The 19,625-nt window shown below is 46.7% G+C and overlaps 1 protein-coding gene across 2 annotated transcripts in view; it reads right to left on the bottom strand.

Annotated features, from left to right (window-relative positions):
- Window positions 1-6,552: 6,552 nt before the first annotated feature.
- Window positions 6,553-19,625, bottom strand: part of RanBP3 (ran-binding protein 3) — a 198,080-nt gene continuing 185,007 nt past the window's right edge. For both annotated transcript variants that reach the window (XM_075875757.1, XM_037431941.2), the window contains 4 exons: window positions 19,174-19,295; window positions 16,287-16,401; window positions 9,994-10,130; window positions 6,553-7,213 (listed from right to left, as the gene is read on the bottom strand). In XM_075875757.1, the coding sequence (XP_075731872.1) occupies window positions 6,911-7,213; window positions 9,994-10,130; window positions 16,287-16,401; window positions 19,174-19,295 (677 nt within the window). In that variant the 3' untranslated portion in view covers window positions 6,553-6,910. The remainder of the gene's footprint in view (window positions 7,214-9,993; window positions 10,131-16,286; window positions 16,402-19,173; window positions 19,296-19,625) is intronic.

The raw sequence follows: 19,625 nt of genomic DNA, 5'->3' as shown, positions 1-19,625 counted from the left end.
GACCTCGCGCTTCATCATCATTGCGTGCACACTGTTCGTGTTATGCGCGCTGGCCATGAGTTTAACAGTTGCCGCTGCCATCTCTGCAGCCCGCGGTGCCTCTTCCGCCTTCATCAGCGCGAGCTCCGTCTTCGCCAACAATTGCCGACGAACACTCGCGTTGCGCGGCACACTAAAAATTCATTTGACGACTCTGTTGCAAGCTGATCCCTTGCGCGGAACTTTGCACGATTCTGCGATTTTGTTGCACACCGGAGCAAATCGCTCACCCAGGAACTTCACAGCGTCATCGTATTTCAGGTCCTGTATCTTCGCCGGCACGCCGCGTGCAGTAAATAAGACCACTGTCTTCGCGCTCGACGCCGTGACAAGAATACCCCATCGCTTCTTTCCGTCCGTAACGTCGTGCACTTCGAAATATGCTTCCAAGCAGCGCAGCCGGTAAGCCTCCTCATCAAAATCCGGTTGCGCTGCGTGCGCAGCCATGGTCGCAGTGCGGTTTGAACGCTTCGTCGTCATTGAAGCGCACGTTACAGATAAGAGCGTACACAGTGAACAGCGTTTATTGACAGCGAGGCTTTTTATAGCCTCTGAAAGGTATGCGCATACAACGTGCGCAGTGGCAATGACATGCGGTAGTGCCGATCCATCAGCAGTCAGTCGTGCCGGGCAGGCCCACAATAGCGGGTTTACCGGGTGTACCGTGCTACCAGAATCGAAGTGCGCATGCGCAGATAAGTACGTCACCTGTACCGCTTCTCGTACACGTGGTATTTTTCAGATTTCACGTTACCGTGGTAGCGTAGGTGTATGTAGTGTACGTAAACATGGCGGCGCTCTCGGACGCCCGCTTCGAAGTGATTTTGGCGTAGTTCTTGAAAGATTCCCCTCGTCCGCCGCAAACGACTGTTCAGAGTGGCTTCGCTTGCCTTCAGTTAGCTTCGATGACCGAGTATTACGAATAAGTTGGCGTAGTTTTTGAGATAGCTTCTCATTTCGAACGCGCCTAAGCCTAACTACAAGATCGATGTAAACAAATCGGCACCGTAGATGTTCTCGCGTTTGGTGCGTGGTTCATACTTATTGACTTTTATTATCACTAAAATAAACTTCTAACAATGCTTCGCGCGGTGGCATAGGCAAACATTCTCGTTTTCTTTTCATTTTTACTAATTAACTTATTGATCATCTAATAGGTGGCGCCACCATTCTAGCTGGGGCACGTAAACGCTATCCCGCTAAACTATAAGACGCTGCCCAAAACGAACGTTTGCTGCACGGTAACGCAATTCCCTTAACCTACGCTATGACGCTAACGCTAAACTATAACTGCCCAGTGTGCACAAAACATGTGGCTCCACATAGCAACGCTTGGCTCATAGACAACAACAAGAAAAAAAATGCAGCTGAAAACTGCTTAATGGCTGATTTCTTCGCATGAAACTGGTTCTCACAAGGCGTGGGACCTGCCATTTTTTTATCTACAAATTTTGTTTATCCAGCAGGTGTTACACTCATTAACAAAATAACGCGAAATCCTGACTGCACTCAAGCAACACCAACGCGCCACAACGAGCTACGGCGGAACCTCGGTGATTCGATCACGGTTCCTACCGAAATTGGGGTGATACGAATTTTCGGCAAGCACTTTCGGCAAGCACTCTCAAATTATGACAGGTAGATTTCCACTATCCCTCAGGAGGAAGGTATATAACAGCTGTATCTTGCCGGTACTTAGCTACGGAGCAGAAACCTGGAGACTTACAAAAAGGGTTCAGCTTAAATTGAGGACGACGCAGCGAGCAATGGAAAGAAAAATGGTAGGTGTAACCTTAAGAGACAAGAAGAGAGCAGAGTGGATTAGGGGACAAACGGGGGCTAAGGATATCGTAGTTGAAATCAAGAAGAGGAAGTGGACATGGGCCGGGCATGTAGCACGTAGACAGGATAACCGCTGGTCATTAAGGGTAACTAACTGGATTCCCAGAGAAGGGAAGCGGGTTAGGGGGAGACAGAAGGTTAGGTGGACAGATGAGATTAAGAAGTTTGCGGGTATAAATTGGCAGCAGCAAGCACAGGACCGGGTTAACTGGCGGAACATGGGAGAGGCCTTTCTCCTGCAGTGGACGTAGTCAGGCTGATGATGATGATGATTAATTTTCCTGTGGTCCCAGCCAAGGCCCATCACCCTGCACTGTAATGTGTTACGGCTGTTGCGAACCGATTTTCAACCCGCGAGGTATGATACGAACGTAAGCTTCACGGCAACCACGCGCCGCCGCGTGTAGCCAAGCGCGGACATTCGCACCGCGTGATTGCCCGAAATTGTGCGCGCGAACCTTGAAGACCTTAGGGCGCCTTCGTGTGCCTTCTTGTTTCGATTACAAACGGCACGGACGTCATGATCCCTCCCATTTTCTGCCTTCGGTGCGCGCTGCTGTGCGTTGTTGCACTGTGTTCCCAGGTGCCTGCCACGTCGATGCAGTCAGACGTTCCATGAAAGGTGAACAAGGACCGGAAGCGGACGGTATGGCGTGGGGTTGGGGTGATTCTTTAGAAATAGGCGGAAAGGTAAGGAAACGGGGTGTGGAGTGCACGACAACCGTCTTTCATGTGATACACCTCATACACCTCTGCCGATACACTCACGGGGGAACGGGGAATGAAGGGACAGTTGTTAGAGTGAAGAAAGTATAGCTAAAAAAAAGGGGGGGGGGACGGTGAAGTCCAGGAGGAGGAAAAAAAAAGAAGAAAAACTAGCGTGCTGGGAAGAGGACACGCTCCTCCGTGGCGAGTGACTTATAAAAGTCGCTCGGTCAAGCTAGTGTAGGAGCAACCATAATCGCATCTGCCGGGGAGAGGGGGCGCTAGCACCTCCACAGAGAAAATTCTGAGGGCGGAACCCCCCACTTTTGACAGTGGTCACTGCCGGCTGCACGCTGGTAAACTAGCGGAAACAGATACGTAGGTACATCCGATAACAGATACTGCTAGGAGGGCGTGAGCTACTTGGCACCACTCCAACACCTGCGGCGAGAGGAGCGGTGCGGGTGGAGGGACAGTGTTACACAGGCAAAACAATGACGTGGTTTAGAGTGACGAACTACCCTCTGAGAACTCTAATGCCATATTTTTCACTATCATAAGTTCATTATTAGCAGAGAAAACCAAGGTCAATGCTTCCTTTTAGAATTTAACACTGAAATATCCGCGCATAACGCAAGGAATTTCAAACTGTATTTTACGCATTCTCGTGCCTTTGGCACGATAAAATTTTCTGAAAACTCGTATGCTAGGTCTATGGAACCCACAGATGACCCTATACTTAAATATCGATTAGAAGCTTTGTTGGGCCCAGTAGACACCTACAAAAACTATGACATTACAGTGTATGAAGAGAGAACCATAGGGTGATGCCTACGCCCGTATTTTCTTCGTGTTTTCTTGCTTACAAATTTGTGTCGCGGCAAGAAATGTTTTTTTGAATTGGGACATTGTACTTTACTAATGCGTGAAAAATCAGTTTGCTGATTAGTATTGCTTTCAACTGCTTTGTCTTGATCAACGAAATGACTGCTTCAGAGAAAGGTTTTACTATTATGTTGTCACATCCGCTTTATTTTTCAAACAAGGTGTTCAAACTACAGACAATTTTACTATACAGATGCCATCAGGCTGCATGAAAAGCGAGCAGCTCCACAGCAACGTATTTAGTTACATGACGCATCAACGGTCCAAGTAAAAAGTATATTTTAACAAAAACCTGAATAAACTGACTGTGGGTTCGACCCTGCACGGCATGGAGCAGTGCCATCTTTTTTAATACCTTTCAGACAGGTGGTGTCAGCTCACTTAAACAAAAGAAAAAAAAAAGTGAAATGCTCACACGAACAAAAAATCAAGCAAGTTACGCTTCAACAAGGAATCGTAAGCAAAAGGGTGCCACAAATCTTTGACTAACAGAATGCCTGACTGAATTTGCAAGCCCATCTCATTAAGCTTGTTATCATGGGACATGAAACAATGAAAAAAATTAAAAAAACTTGATGGGCAATCATTAATCCAAACCAGGAGGAGCATCCGGGGTACACAAGGGCCTCTTTTCCGATTATGTACACAATGCTCACATGACCAATATTATGTCAATGATCTCTCCCAACAACTGCTTTGCGTGCTTCTCAGCCACTCTATAGCCTTAAGAGCAACCAAAAAAGAAGCCACTGCACATTCGGCCCCCAAAAAACTACACGTAAGCGCTGCAAAGCTCGGCAAAAAGATTCAGCGTTACATAGTACACATTTTTCCAGCGACACAGAGACATTTCCCATTTACAGGCTGTAAAGCAAGCTTCATCGCTGTTGAAACATGTCCATGTTGGAACCCAATGTAAAGGCACGGCCGAACAAGGCCCAAAAACGGTGCTTGTGACAAGTCCCGGCTGCAGCGGATTGGCGCCTACTGAACCACTGCAAGACTTGTCAAAGCCAAGAGGCTGCTGGCAACAGCCGATCACATTCGGGCAGGGCAATGGCCGAGCCAAGCCAATACAATGACCGTGCGATGCACGTAATTGCGTAACAGTTTGCGGAGTCGTGGCACATTAGAGGAAAATGAAAAAAAGTTCCCGAAAACATTTCATTCGCATAAACGAGGCAACATAGGCAGTGCTCACTTTCTCTGTGAGCACTTATCCTATGAAAAAAAAAATAAAACAGCAACAACAACAAAAAGAGACAGGTTACGAGTTTCCAACAGACACTTGGAGCAAACCCACACAGTGGGAAAGCGGGGAGGAATCTTTGTACAGCCTTCTTGGATTTAAAAATCTCGGAAAACTTAAAGCAGGAAATGCAAAAAAAAAAGGTTAACATGCAAGGCAGCAATAAAAAGTGCATTAACGAAAAAAAAAAGTCCAGCAAGGCAATTACACTAGTAATGCAACTCCAAACCAAAACAGCAGGAAGGGATGGGAAAGATTGCATTGTGGGTTTTGAACACCCCCAACGGTTTTCTTGCCATAAATCCTGCACAAATTTACAGAGAAACGGCATCTCAGGCCATTGTACTAGTTATTACTGGTTGTCACGACGGCACAAGCCGTCGTGAGGACCGTTCGCGCATGCTTGGAAGTATGGCTTCGAGTGCTACCCGGTTTAAGATTCGCCTTTCTTCAAACACTCATGGTCGAACGCACCGACAGAAACGACGAAAACTGGGAGCAACGATGACATAAAAAGAACACCGACGCAAAATTTCGAAGGCAAGGTATTGAGCGAGATAGATTTACGTCCAGACATACACAACGCCTTCGAGATATGAAGGCCAAGTGTAGCCTAGAATATATTTTAAATTAAATTTAAAGCGCATGCCGCATGACTGAGAGACGGGGGCGCCTTGCCACTCTGACATTAACGCAGGGGCAACATGAACAAACCTAAGTCATGAGTCTGTGTTGGCTGGTTGCTGGCACATGCCTTGTGCTACCTTTGATTTCGCCTCCATGACTGCGGCTTCGCGTGTGCTGGCTATCAGTACGGCTTTCGCTCGCGCACGCAGCACCCATGTTACATTTTTGCGTGGTCACATGGCCAGATGTGTTTACCTTGCCCCTGGAACTGCTCCTACCTAGCTTGGGCCTCTTCGAGACCAAAGCTGAGGCTGGGTGCTCTAAAGATGTCTCTCAATAAATAAGCTGTCGCACACTCGCCAAAATGAGGTTTTCAGCCATGATAAGTAGGTCTAGCCTACCTATTGCAAAAAAAAAAAAAGAGAGAGAGAGAGAGAGGTGCACAAATTTTTTGTCAGTGCTCCTTCAACCTACTCCTGCTCGCCTGACCCTGGATGATGTCACTTTTTATGTTACGTTAGCCTGCTTGCAAGTACTATAGACAGTGAGCAAGATGACATGCAGGCTTCCATAACATTGAGTTCGCCGGGGCAGTGGTTTTATTAAGGGTTGCTACAGTTGAGAACATCGTAGCCAGACTGCAGCTGAATGTCAAATGCAGATTTCCTCCACACTACAAGTACTTAGCACATATCTTTTGCATGTGCATTCGTTTGGCAGTCCCTTTGCATCCGTATGTCCTGCTGGAACTATGTGTTCCACGTTTCGTGTACTAGGCTTGTGCAAATCGAACGACACTACGCTGTAATAACTAGTGCAGATTCCATGCTACGCAACTATGAAGTAAAAAAAGTAAAACAAGCAGAAAAAAAGTTAACGCTGCATAGTACAAGAAATGCTGCAAAATAAAGCGCCGCCATTGTGCTAACGTGTGGTCAAGACTGCAGTTGCATCCTGTATCAACCTAGTTTAGGGATCAAGCTTTTGATGGTTACAGGCCTGTTGGTTAAGCCATCAAGAAAGGGTGCCTATCCCTTAGGTGAAACATCCCGCTGGGCATCGAATGAACAACATTGAAAGCACCTCTGAAAATAGTCAACAAAGAATGGCATCCTCTCGGAGACTTCCCAAGCCTGAAGGAAGAAGAAAAAATACAGCTTGTTCATGCATTACGACTGTGAAGATTTCAATGCTGATGCTATACTAAAAAAAAAGAAGCTTGCAAAAATCCAGTACGAATCAAATGACAACATCTTCATAATAGTGCAGCAGAATTATAGACTTCGGTCTGGCGCCTGTTTGCTCCTGCTGAAGTCTGGACTCAAAATCCAGGCAATGGCTTCGCAATATTCCACGGCCCATGCAGACCTTGTAGTTTCCCTCCAGGAATATAAGCCGCGCAGGCAAGAATCGTCCAATTTCGAGCCAATCGAGCCTCGTCACAACGCGAACCGTTGGGGAGCCCAAACAACATAAACGACAGCAATGGCTTCACTGCTTCAACCCCACCCTCGTCGCCCACTGCCTTGTCCGAGGACGTTTTCACGGTCCCAGAGAGGACGCCTATCCCTTGTCTTCTGCACTGCTCTCGCACTCGGCCGTTGCGACCGAGTCCTCTCCGTGGCTGCTGTCTGGAAGACTGCCGTCCGACTCCTGCAGACGCGGTCGTTTCGACTGCGGTGCTCCGTCGTCTTCCAAGCTTCCCACAGACTCTGGAAATGACGACGAGCTGTCCGCGGAGGGCGGCAGTCCCTGCATGGCTGCTGGCACAGGTGACACGCCAGTGCCGCTGTCTTCTGCAGCCTTGAGCGATGCGACACGGCACTCGAGTGCACTGTAGAGCTGCTCGGCGTCCTTGGCGTTTGCCTGCAAAGATGCACGATTTGTCCTCCTCATGCATGTTGTGGAAATGTTTAAAGTTTAAGCACTGAGACCCTGCCATAAGTGTAAGTCATAATCCCTTTAAAATATTCAAGCAACTTACCTCTGGTGTAAAAAGTGTATACGCACTGAACTCTGGCAAGAATTGAGGGCTCACACAGCGAAAAATGCACAAAGCCCATAGCACTGATGACCTTGCCTAGAGTTCGAAATGCAGGTCCCTTTTGTCTATACTATTCTAATGTTGTACTGATTGAAAGAACAAGTAGGTGCTTGCGCACTTACTTGCTTCTTAGATTTAAATGTTGTACTGACCAGCGCAAGTTGATGCTTTGCTATCCCCACCATTGCCTTTCTTTCTTTCGCTTACAAGACTGTCCATCATCATCCGCTGCTTTGTCCGACTTCTGAAGTTTCAATGAAATAGGGTTAACAACCGAAATTTCGTGCTTTTAGCTTCGGAAAGCCTGCAACATGAACTGCAGACAAGAATGTGCTTGAAAGCATCGGCTACCGAATTCTTCGCAGATTGCCAGACAGGTAAAAACGTGGCTGATCCCCCTATATAGAAATCAATATAACACAAAAGTGAAACGTGTCCTTACAGAGGTAGTTGAGCGTTTACTGTGCATTTTTGCAGCAACAGCAACAAATTATAAAGTCGCGCTACGAACACCAAGCGGCTAAAAACTTGAAGCGCACACCTCAAGCAGAAAGCATGCATGAAATTAGCATATACAGGACAAGTGGAGACTAACAACTGTCACGATTCTTCCTGTGTCATGTGTCAGCAGCGCGCTCCTTTCGTAAACGCGGTCGTAGCCGAGAGCAAAATGACCTTCGTTTTCTCCTAAATTTCGAGCCTGACAAGCCCGCGCGCAAAAGAGAGCGCGCTCTGTGGGATTGTGGGGGCGGCGCTTCGTGGAGGCGGTGATCTTGAGAGCACGTCGAAACGCAAGACCATCGCGATCTCGCCGCTGATAACGAAAACGCGCTAAAGTTTCGAAGCTTTGAGAACTGCTAAATTGTGTATGGTGTATATAAATGCCTTGCCGTTAGCACTCCAGAAACGTACGCTTAGTGGTGTAGTGGTTAGAGCCGAGTGCTGATAATCGAGAACTTGCTGGTTCGACTCTACGTGACAGATGTTTGCCTTTTGATTTTTTCTTCACAATTTCTTAGAATATATTTTTCAACATCACTTCCGTGATGAGTACATCAGCAGAGCCGGGGTCGACCCCAGCATAAAACACTTTCATGTTAAAACAACAGAAAATAGCCTCTTAGCTGACAGAGCTTCTATTACCTCCCCCCCCCCCCTCTCCTGTTGGGTGTTTTTGGCCGTGATGCACCCCCAGTGTCGGCTTACTTTTGGGAATACCAGGGAAGCTTGATGCACAGGAAAATGGTGGATGGAAAGAGAACACAACCTCATTCCCTGCTGATAGCAACAAGTGAGGCAGCGGCAAGCGAGCGGAAGCAGCGATCAAGTAGCAGTTTGGTTGAATTTAAGAGGCAATGGTAAACACCTCTGAACTTGAACACACCATAGCACACACAAAACAAAATGCAAAAAAAAAGCAGGTGAAAATCTGAGGCTAATGGTAGAAAAACCCTCAGGCTCGTAGTCACGTGCACACTACATGGTCACTCAGTTAAAAAAAGTAGCATGCGTGGAACGACCAAGCCCCTCAGTAAAAACGGGTAGGCGCAGTTGCTCTTCAATACACATACTAACAAAGAAAGGAGCAAAAGTAAGTGCCTTTAAAAAGATTAGACCAATAATGCAACCAGTAGAATTTCGGAAAACATGCCAGCTTTGCACTGCGATGTAAATTTTTGAATACACGTGAAGAATGCACTGGTCCGACAGAGTCAGTGATTTCGAATCTGACTGTACTAAAAAGTAGGTAGTCTATGTTGAAAAAATATTTTAGTCCATACTTAGTGAAATCTACAGAATAAAGATCATTTCAGAACAATACGTAAAAATCCAGCTACCTGCTGCTAATAAAAATAGAAACATTAAAAACAAGACAGTTGCACACGCCACATCTTCCTTCACTTGAGTAGCCCAAGCACTCTTGGGCTATTTCACTCGGGAAGCTTTGGGACTGTGTGAAAATTTTCAAAACACAGGATATCACAAAGTGTCCACACTGGCAAACACTCGCAACGTTCGCTTCTGAACTTTCTTCATCATCATCCGAAAAGTAGCTCAATTAACCATCATCACTGTCTTCACTTGCGGACACAAGATAAACATCTGTATCCAAATCATCGTTACCCGAAGAAGATCAAAAGCTTTTTTGTGCTGGCCGACCAGCTATGCATGGATCCGTGCTACAGTATGCCACCTCTTCATACAACTGCACTCCTGCCACAACAGAAAACTAAATCATCGGGTACATGCTGCCATCTGGTGGATAACACGTCATCTAAGCTGTAGACGGGCACTCCTCGTCCTGGACACTACAGGGGAATACCTATGCTACCAAGATTAGCTCTGCTTGTTGCAAGCAGTTGGGGGCAGTTTGGGCAGGAAAGAACTTAAGGGGTTAGCGTGCACCTACATTCATACCAGCCTGAAAAACCAAGTCACAACATATGACTGATCAAGTCTTTCACAGGCTAACATATTCCCTGACTGCCTAAACCAGTGCCCTTGTACTCAGCTGTGCAACACCACCGCCTCTAAACTACGACAGCGGGTCATGACAAATTGTGAAACTACCAAAGTGATCATCACAGGTCAACTTGCTCACCTGAATGAGGTAGACACGAATTCCGTCGGGGTCGATGGCCGACGTGCGGACGGTCTTTGAACTAGGGTGCTCTACAACCATTCCAGACCACACCTTGGTGTTCAGGATGACACGCAAGCTGCCCTGTGTTCGCATTACTGCAAAACAGGAAGAAGGAATATTATAGGTTAACATTTTTTGACATCCAAACATGTAAACTGCTGAGACAGTAGAACCTCCTTGACATGTTCCCGCTTATTATGATTATCCAGCTCCTACGCTCGAAATCGTGAAAACTAGAAATGTGCTAATATGTTCCCAGAAAATATGATTATTTGGCACCAACGTTCGATGGCAAACTACGGTTGTATGATACTTCACGCGGGCAAAAATTCTCATTCAGGTGTGAAAAAAAAACCGCTCTGATATGCTTGTGAAGCGCCAAGCAGCAGAGTGCCGCTGCGCAGCGACGGCAGTTTTTTTGCTGCGCTCAATTGTAACCACTTTATCCACCGCGTCTTCTCCGCATTATGCTTATTCGTCCCCTCCGAACCTTCTTCAAAAACAGCAGAGCAGACGTACACTTGTTTTTCATGCCTGGACGTGGTAGTGTTGGTCGGACATTTTCGTGTTACAACCTTTATTTAAAATGTCTGCAGTGTGCTTATTCACGCTCGAAGGGACAAGGCATCTTGGTACTTGTGTGTCAAGATGGGGGGCAACCGAGCAGGGCGCAATGAAGGGTTTTGTTCTCAGATGCAAATGTGGTTATGGCGAAGGGTGGGAGCAGATTCCACTCTCCGCGGCCCCATGTGATCCGAAGCTACTGGATCAGTGGCGTCCAAAAGTACCTGTGAGTAAGCGACTGCTGAAATTCAAAGACATTTAATGTGTGCTCGACACTTCGAAAAGTACTTTATACCAGATATCTGTCTCCTCCATGGCACACACAGGTCTAACCAACTAGCCCTCCAACACACGTTTCGTTCCCTTTGGGAATGTGAAGATATTTTACCCTAGACAGAGGACAATCCTGCCATAATTGACTGCATAATAGACTTCATTGCTGGATATGTGGCACAAAATTTCCGCCAAAAGTCTGACTGTGAAATGTGCATGGGCGCACGTGGTTCAAATTTGCAGCCCGTTAAAGAAGACATTTCTGGTCTCAGTGCCACCAAGACACACGGCCGATTAATGTATTCAAACATGCATCTGTACAAACTGTTGCATGCGGCCGAGAACTACTTTTCTTATAATAGCAAAGTCGCCTAATGTTTATGAGGCAACGAATTACCATGTGCTGGGGACACACAGTTTCAGCTTGTCTCGTGAAGCTCACAATGAAGAAGTCTTAGCAGGAATTCTGCAATACTACGTTCTCATGAAAATGCAAAAATATTGCTCGCAAGAGAGCCCAGTGGCGCAAAAAGCATCGAGAGAAAAAAAACAAGCAAGTGAAGCATCTCCGCACTTAATGAAAGCGAAGAAAAGAAGTGACAAACACCACCTCTTCATCACAAGTTTCGTTTGCACATTGCGGACCACTTTCCTAGTTTTTCTTGTCATGTTAGTTTATGTACTAAGAAGCCATGTTTGTCAATAAAGTTAAAATTTTGGTTACGTTACTCTACATACCATGCTTTGTGTTAACTCATGCACTAAGTTTATGTATATGTTATATAGTCGAATCTCGTTAATTCTAAGTCAAAGGGGCCCAAAAATTTGTTCGTATTAAAAGAAGTTTGAATTAATGAAAGCTAATGAACGGAACGCTCACCATGCAGTGACGCATGTGCACTGAGCTAACACACGAAGGGGAAGTTTCAGACGACTTACATTTATTCACAAATCACAGGACATCCGTCATTTATTGAAGTAATCGGCGATGCGCGTCTGCACAGGTTTGCCTTGCAGCGAGTCAATTTCACATGCAGTTTGCCAAGCATTTCTATTTCATTGAGTGATTGATATGTGGGGTTTAACGTCCCAATACCACCATTTGATTATGAGAGACGCCGTAGAGGAGAGCTCCGGAAATTTAGATCACCTGGGGTTCTTTAATGTGCACCCAAATCTGAGCACACGGGCCTACAACATTTCCGCCCCCACCTGAAATGCAGCCGCCGCAGCCGGGATTCGATCCCGCGACCTGCGGGTCAGCAGCCGAGTACTTTAGCCACAAGACCACCGTGGCGGGGCAAAGCATTTCTATTTCGGCTACAGCATTTTCCTGGCAAGAGAAGTTGCGCGCAGCAATGTCCAGCACGAACACTCTCTAAAGACGACGACAAAGATTGCGTCTCTGCTGCTACCCTCTGCGCCGCAGCAGCAGTGTGGCTAGCACATGACGAGAAAGGAGGAGCGTCTCCACGCAGAGAGAAGCAGATCGGCATTTGAGATAGAACCAACATTCCACGACAGCTTTTTTTTTTCTCCTCCTTTCGCGTGCGGCGTTGATAGGAGAAGGGTCATTATGTGACAGGGACAGGAAAGGGGGAAGCGTGGCACCTGCGCGTCGCAGATCAGCATTTGAAAAAGAGAGCCCGCGACAGCTTTCTGTTTTTTTTTCCCCCTTTCTCTCTTCGTGTGCGGCATTGTAAGGAGAAGGGTCTCTACGTGGCAGGAATGGAAAAGAGAGAAGCGTGGCATAAGTACATCGCAGATCGACATTCAAGAAAGAGCAAACATCCCGCCGCGGGCTTTTCTTTCCTTTTCTTCTTTTCATTCTTCGCACCCAGCGTTGCAGTGTTGGAGGTGCCACTGCCGGATTGAGCAGAGTGCTGAGAGCATTTTTGGAGCGCGGTATGTTCAAATTTACTGTCGAAAATGCTTGCCCATTCGCATTACCAGGGGTTTTCACCCATTCGAATATACAAAGCTTTGATGGGACTACAGCATCAGTTCTAATTAACTGGAAGTTCAAATAAAGCATGCTCAAATTATTGATATTCGACTGTATTTATGTTTGTTGTAGTGGCATTGTATACTTCTGTGTTGTCTACATTAAAGATGTTGGGCATTTGGCCTGTTTCGAATAAATGAAGTGAAACAATAAATTGAGTTATTTCTTCTCACGACATCAATCCACAAGCTGCAATAGTTATGCTCTCTACAAAAAAAATTGGTAGCAGGCATACGGCATGTGCATAGCAGACGACAAAACGGATTAGGCAAGCGGACCTGCGAACTCCGCCAAGCATGCGTCCATGAAGCTGCTATAGCAACGAGAGACGGAGCCCCTGCCCGCGGCTCTGTTAGAGGACAGCGTTTCTCCTTCATTGCGATTCTCTATTCGTAGCGCCATCTGGCAAACGTGTAGTGAAGCGTGAAGGGGCGTTTAAAAATAGGTCCCTTCCAGACTAGCGGAGTCGGCCCTCCTTTCTTGTTTTACTCCGTACTATCGACTTGCTTTAATGGCTAATTGACTTTGTACAAAACTGCCATCATCGTTTCAGGGTGATGCACATTCAATTGGTCGCTACCAAGATCCAACTTGTATTGCGACAATGCAGAACCAACTCTTGATTTTAGCCAGAGGATGCATGTCATGGCTGAACGTGGCTGTTGCAAACAAGGTGCATTATGCCAACAATGAAAGCGATACAAATTACGTGACCAGAACATTGCCAGATTTCAGTCAGGTCAAAGGTCAAGGTGTCTCAAAGCACTCCTGTGCTAGTGCACTGTGCTCTGAAAAAATTGGCCCCATGAAAGCAGAGTGCACGATCAGCCAAATGCATCACAAGTTGCCTATCGCACAGAGGCACCGTGGCGAAAGGAATCACAGAGATTGCACGAAGCAGAAATAAAACAATCTTGCAGAATCAGGTGTGTTCCACACTGAATATTTTCACTGTTGGGTGTGTCGGGCCATGACATTGCCGCAATGTCAGCTCGGTTTAGGGAATACAGTCGAACCTCGATATATCGAACGGCGCGCCGATTGCGAAGTAGTTCGATATATCCAGAATTCGATACAAAAAAATCACGAAAAAAATGTGTCAACAGCTTGCTGAAAACAACCAACGAACAGTTCAAGCGTGGTGCATTAAATACTCACTTGAAGATTCAAACATAGTATTTATTGTGTTGGTTTAAAATATTGAAAAAGAGTAGCCTGCTTTTTGTTGGCCATGGCGTGTTTGACGACTGAGTCCTCAATATAGTCCAGGCGATCCATAAGTGATAGGCCGGTGCCTTCAATCGCGCCGCAGTGGCGGCGCACAAGGGCCAAGGCAGCTACGACCTCAGTTGATGTCGGGAGCGGGGCACCATCAGCGCTTGCGGGATCCACCTCGGCAGTCTTTATTTGGCTGCTCAGCAGTAGCTTCGGCGACAATCTCCACATCCGTGAGCTCTGCCATGAGCTCCGCCATTCCGAGTTAGGCCTGTTGCGCACCACAGCGTGCGACAGGCCTAACTCCGAAAGCAGGAACACTGCGAGCACGACAACCGATGCTACGGGGGAGGAGCTTGCAACAAGTGCGCAGTGTGCCGTTGACACCATAGAGACTGCAACGACTGCAAGCTGCAAGGCTGCGGCGTGAGTCCGGGTGTAAAGCGCGCACATGGCGCGCCCGTGCCGGCTCACCCGACTGCTTTCCCTTTCCCGGCGGCAGCGCGGGCCGCATGCAAGACAGTCGTCTGCGTCCTTTCCTTCCTATACTTTCCACCTCAATCTTTACCTCCCACTACTCCTTCCCCCGCGCGAAGCCGTGTCGGTGCCTTCATATTGAAAGACAATAACAGCTCCGCGCTTTTCTCTTCACTTTCCTCATTCAAGAACCTCTACCGCAAGGCTGCGACGTGCGTACGCTGCTATGTTAAAGTGGCGCTCTCGGCGCCATCGATGTGTGCGGCATTCATAAACGCCCGCCGCTCTACCGCTACTTTCGAGAGTTGCGGGAAAGCTCGCCGCCTGTCAATGGAGCGCGGGCGGTTTGGGGTGGCTGAGTTCGATATATCCATTATATGTCAAACTTTGTTCGAAATAAAAAATCAATAATGCATGCGATTTACCGCGTGATCTAGGAACCGTTCAATATAGGCAATAATTCGATATATCCGTGTTCGATATATTGAGGTTTGACTTTATCATGAAAGCTTGAAGTGTAGTAAACGGCATGTGTGAAATCAAAATGACAGATAAGGATAGATAGGCGATACAACAACCTTGTTTGCTGCAGACAGCAGCAAGTAAAGCTGCAATCACAGTCTTTCATGAGTGGGCCTATTAGAGAGGCCACAGCAGGTGCCCCTTAATTTGATCCATTGTAGAAGGCAAACCAGTAGAATGCAAAAAGCACCTGCAAACCTGCTTCAGATGGCACAGCAACTCTTGTAACCATAATCACGTGTGTACTGCGTGGTCACTCAGATCGAGAAAGCAATATGAGTGGAGAGACCATGCCTGCCAGCAGAAGCGGGTGGATGCAGTCGCTCCGTACTTTTCACTATACATACCAACACAGCGAGGGGCAAGGATATGTGCTTTCAGAAAGAACCTAAAGATGGCACAACTAGTAGAATCGCGCACCACGCAGACTGCATCGGTAAATCAGTGACACAGTAGCAGAAAATGCGAAAATGTACTTTTTCAACATTGACAGCGAGAGGTTTCAAGAAATTTGACTAGTTTTGATGGTGCTTTCAAGCTAAAGGGGCGCTGAAACGACTTTGACGATCTTGTAGTACAAACACACTGAGGCAGTAGACTGAATCCTAAGGGTCATTTGCAGACTGATTTCAGCTCTCTGCGTAAACTGTGTAATTTAGGCGGCGAATCGCTGCAGCTCCTTGCAACGAAGCCAAATTCGTCTTCAACCAACCATTCACTGAACAACATGCACTGGTAACGCGAGGGCACCCACGCTGCTAATCTGATTGGTGTGGAATGCGTGAAGTAAGATGGGCTGATAGGTGGCGGCACCTGTCGGAGCAAATACGAAGCACTCTGCGACCTTAGTCTCTGTTGCCAGATAGCGTGCGTGCTGCTAGGCGCACTGTGTAATGGCTTCCGAGACTGCGCGCAACTGGCCGGCATACAACCTCTGAGGTCTAGACTGGGCGAAGCTCAAACTGTCGAGTGCACTCATGAGAGCTCTGTGATTGCCAGCGTGTCGCATGAGTTGAGGATGCAAGACAGTAATGAAAAGGTGGGTATGACATAATTGCCTGCAGCGGTTTTGATACACAGCATGTCACTAAATTTGTGGTGCATATGGTTTGATGACGCTCTGGCCTAAATGCTGACAAAGCTTTAAAAAACCATTTCAGGGTCCCTTTAACACTACGCAGGTGAGAATACGTACCCATTCTTGACTGCAGCACGCCATCGACCTCCTGGTCGTTCAATCGTAAGCTGCCACGACCTCGCTCCTGCCAAGAACTTGTTGTCTTGTCGAAGGTGAACAGCTTGCAGTTGATCTGCATACATCAATGCAAATGCAGTAAAACCTCGTTATACCAAGCAAAATATAACAAACTAATGAATATAACAAAGCAATTGTAATTCCCCTTGAAATTCCCATAGACGCCCATATATTTAAAACCTCATTTTAACGAAGCAAAAATTTCCCCACAATGTATATAACGAACCATTCCTCGTCTACAATGAGCATTTACTGATCATTTTCGTATACGTCAATTCTCAATATCTTATAGCGTGCCACTGTTTACGTCTCATCACGGCCGCGGTAATTCAAAACTCGCGCCTTGCGCTTCCCGGGCAACACGCATGTGGGAGCAAGTCACCCTGCTTCCCTTCTCCTCTGGAACTAATGAACTCGCCCGCGTAGCAACTCGCGCGAGCGTGCCCATCAGCCGGCCTCCCCTCTTCTGTAGAACTTGTTGACCCACTCGCGCACCTGACCTCCTCCTCCTCTTCAGCTCCAAGCTGGAGCCTCGTGCGCCGCCACGGCGGTGGAGATTGTGGCTTTTTTTCTTTGTTGTTCGCTGTTGAAGAGGAACACCACCTCTATCAGTTTCCGCTGCTAGACATGAGATGGACAATGGCAGCGGCAAACGTAAGCGCAAAAATATAACAATCGAGCAGAAATCAGCAATGTTGAAAGCCCTTGAGTCTGGCATTAAGAAAAAAAAATAGCAGCCGAAGATTTTGGCGATGTGTGGGTGCCGCGGACGACCAGGCCCAGATGTTGTGGGACGCTCTCTTTATGCCGGTGTTGTGCCCGACTGCAACACTTTCTGCAGATACGTCGGTGCCGATGCTGACGTGGTGACAACCGAAGAGTTGTCAGATGCGGAAATTGTGCTCGCGGTGACGGGCGTGCAACGCGACAGTGATGAATGTGTCGACACCCGAGAGCCTAATGTTGGCAAACCCGATGTACCGATGCCAGCGCAAGTGCTGGATGCGACAGACCTGCTGTGCCACTTCTTTGGTGCTTACGAAGATGGTGAGGACGGACTCGAAATAGCTGCTGCAGCTCAGAAAGCAGTGATCCATGTGTGGAAGAGTCGGCAAAAGTCTATTGAGTACTATTTTTCTTCGAATTGATCTGTCAGCTGGCGCGCTGAATTCAGCCGAAATAAAGTGCTATTTTTTTGCTTGTTTTTTACTTGTCAGAGGGCAGCTGTAATATTCACTGGCGAGTACATTTTCTCTTGCTGACTAATTGTCATTAGAAATGGATATTGGCTATAACGAACTAATGCATGTAATGATGTATTTATGACTCCCCCTTAAACTTCGTTATAACAAGGTTTGACTGTAAGAGGTTAAAATACCACACAAAAAGAAAGAGGCAAGATGGGAGCAACATAACAGGATATTGGAAACATACATACACTACTATTTTCACACAACTTACACAGTACCAAGTTGTCCCCAAAAAAAATACTGCGATGTCATGCGAGTGAATTTCTGCTACAAGTTCGATGAGACTTCAAACACTTTTTCTTTCGTCAAAGAAAAAGCGCAGGCAATGAGACTTCTAAGAACAGAAAGCTGCACCATACTACAGCGCAGGTAATGACGTGAAATCATGCAAACTCATACTGCGTGGTTTAAAAGGCCACTCCCCAGGCCCCATAACAAATTTTAGTTAAAATGTGAGGTGTGTCCGATGAGGAGCGTTATGCCACAAAAATTTTTTCGATCGGTTTAATACAATCTGAGAAAACAGTTTTTTTTAAGCAGCGCGAAATGAGGATGAGAGGAGACAAGCTCGAAATTCTTGCTGCTGCCCCGCGTAGCCTTCGCAAGCCAAATATTTTCCCTACCCTTCCGGCATCCGATCAAGAGGTCACGTGTGCAAGACGTGCCTGAACAGGCCCAACCCCAGAGCACGCGAGCGGCATTGTTTTGTTCACCAGCGTTATTTTGTAGTCTACTGCCCGTTTCTTCTGGATGATTTGGAAACGCTGGCGATGAGCATGATGAGTGCTTGAACGGGCAGGACCATTAATTCCTTTTCCAGAGCAGGCGTCTGCTTGACGCACTAACCGCAAGAATACGAACACATGCGAAATGCATGCACATTAGCCCTGCATTTAGTTGCGATTCACGGGGCGAAATGGAAAACACGCACACATTCCCTTATTGCGTCTCATTATTTATCTGAAGTTTTATTTATCTATTCAAGCAACAAATTACATAAACTACACATGTCGTGTTAAATAATTTTCGCAATGTCCCATGCTACTGTTGTCAACGTCAGAGCGTAGTCGTCTAAGTAGAGGACCAACGCTGCAGCACCGCCGTGTACGTAGGGCAAGTCTTACGTGTACGTCATGCCCTCATTTTCTGGGCGCGCACTCGAGAAAGGAAGGAAGAGCAGCGTTCATCTTGAGATTTTACCCATTTCCGTGGCGTGTGCCGTTGCAATTTTAGCAGATGTGATTGTGACCGTCCTATGTACGCATTGCGCTTGTCAGCTCAAAATTGTCAAACTTGGTGAGTGGCCCTTTAAGCCAACTAATCGTCCAGCACAATGCAGCTACTGATTGCAAGTGACGCCATCTAAAACAACAGCAGCAGATAATCTAATAACACTCATTGTTGAGCTAGTTGGTGCATTGCTTCAGAAAAAATTCTAGCCAAGATATGACGAACACAGGAAACGAACAAGGAGACAGGAAAGTGGCTAGATCTAGCCACTTCCCTGTCTCCTCCTTAGTTTTCTGTGTTTCCCATTTTTTGGCTGGAATTTTTTTCTGAAGTAGCACATAACTTACCTGAAGAACATTGGACTCGTTCTCCTCTCCCGTAACCACAGCGACCTCGTCGTACGTCCGCTTGACTTGCCGCAACTGGTACTCCTCGGCGGACTCGGTCAGGCTTTTGGCGTGCCGGCTCGCTGCGAGAAAATTAGGCAGTCCCAAGTTTTTTTTTCGGGCTGAGAGAGAACCAGCCGGCTGTTAAAGAAGATTGCGTTTTATTCACTTCTGCATACAAACCTACACAATTCTCCCACCGTTTACGTTTTGGTGCGCTCGATTCAAGTGGCCTAAATATTTTTCTAGCATAGATTCTGATTCTTTATTTCAGCATTCATTTACAACAAATGCTTATTAAACTTATTTATTTAAACTTATTTTGTTTGATGGTTTGAATACTAACATGCAATTCAGTTCTGTTGTGTTTTATTCAGTGATGTTTTATTTTGAATAATGTAAAGTATATTCAC

This window comes from Rhipicephalus microplus, chromosome 10 (assembly GCF_043290135.1).
Source record: "Rhipicephalus microplus isolate Deutch F79 chromosome 10, USDA_Rmic, whole genome shotgun sequence".
In the NCBI taxonomy this organism is placed as follows: Eukaryota; Metazoa; Arthropoda; class Arachnida; order Ixodida; family Ixodidae; genus Rhipicephalus; species Rhipicephalus microplus.
The sequence above is the reverse complement of the archived record's forward strand: the minus strand, read 5'-3'. Positions and strand labels throughout refer to the sequence as shown.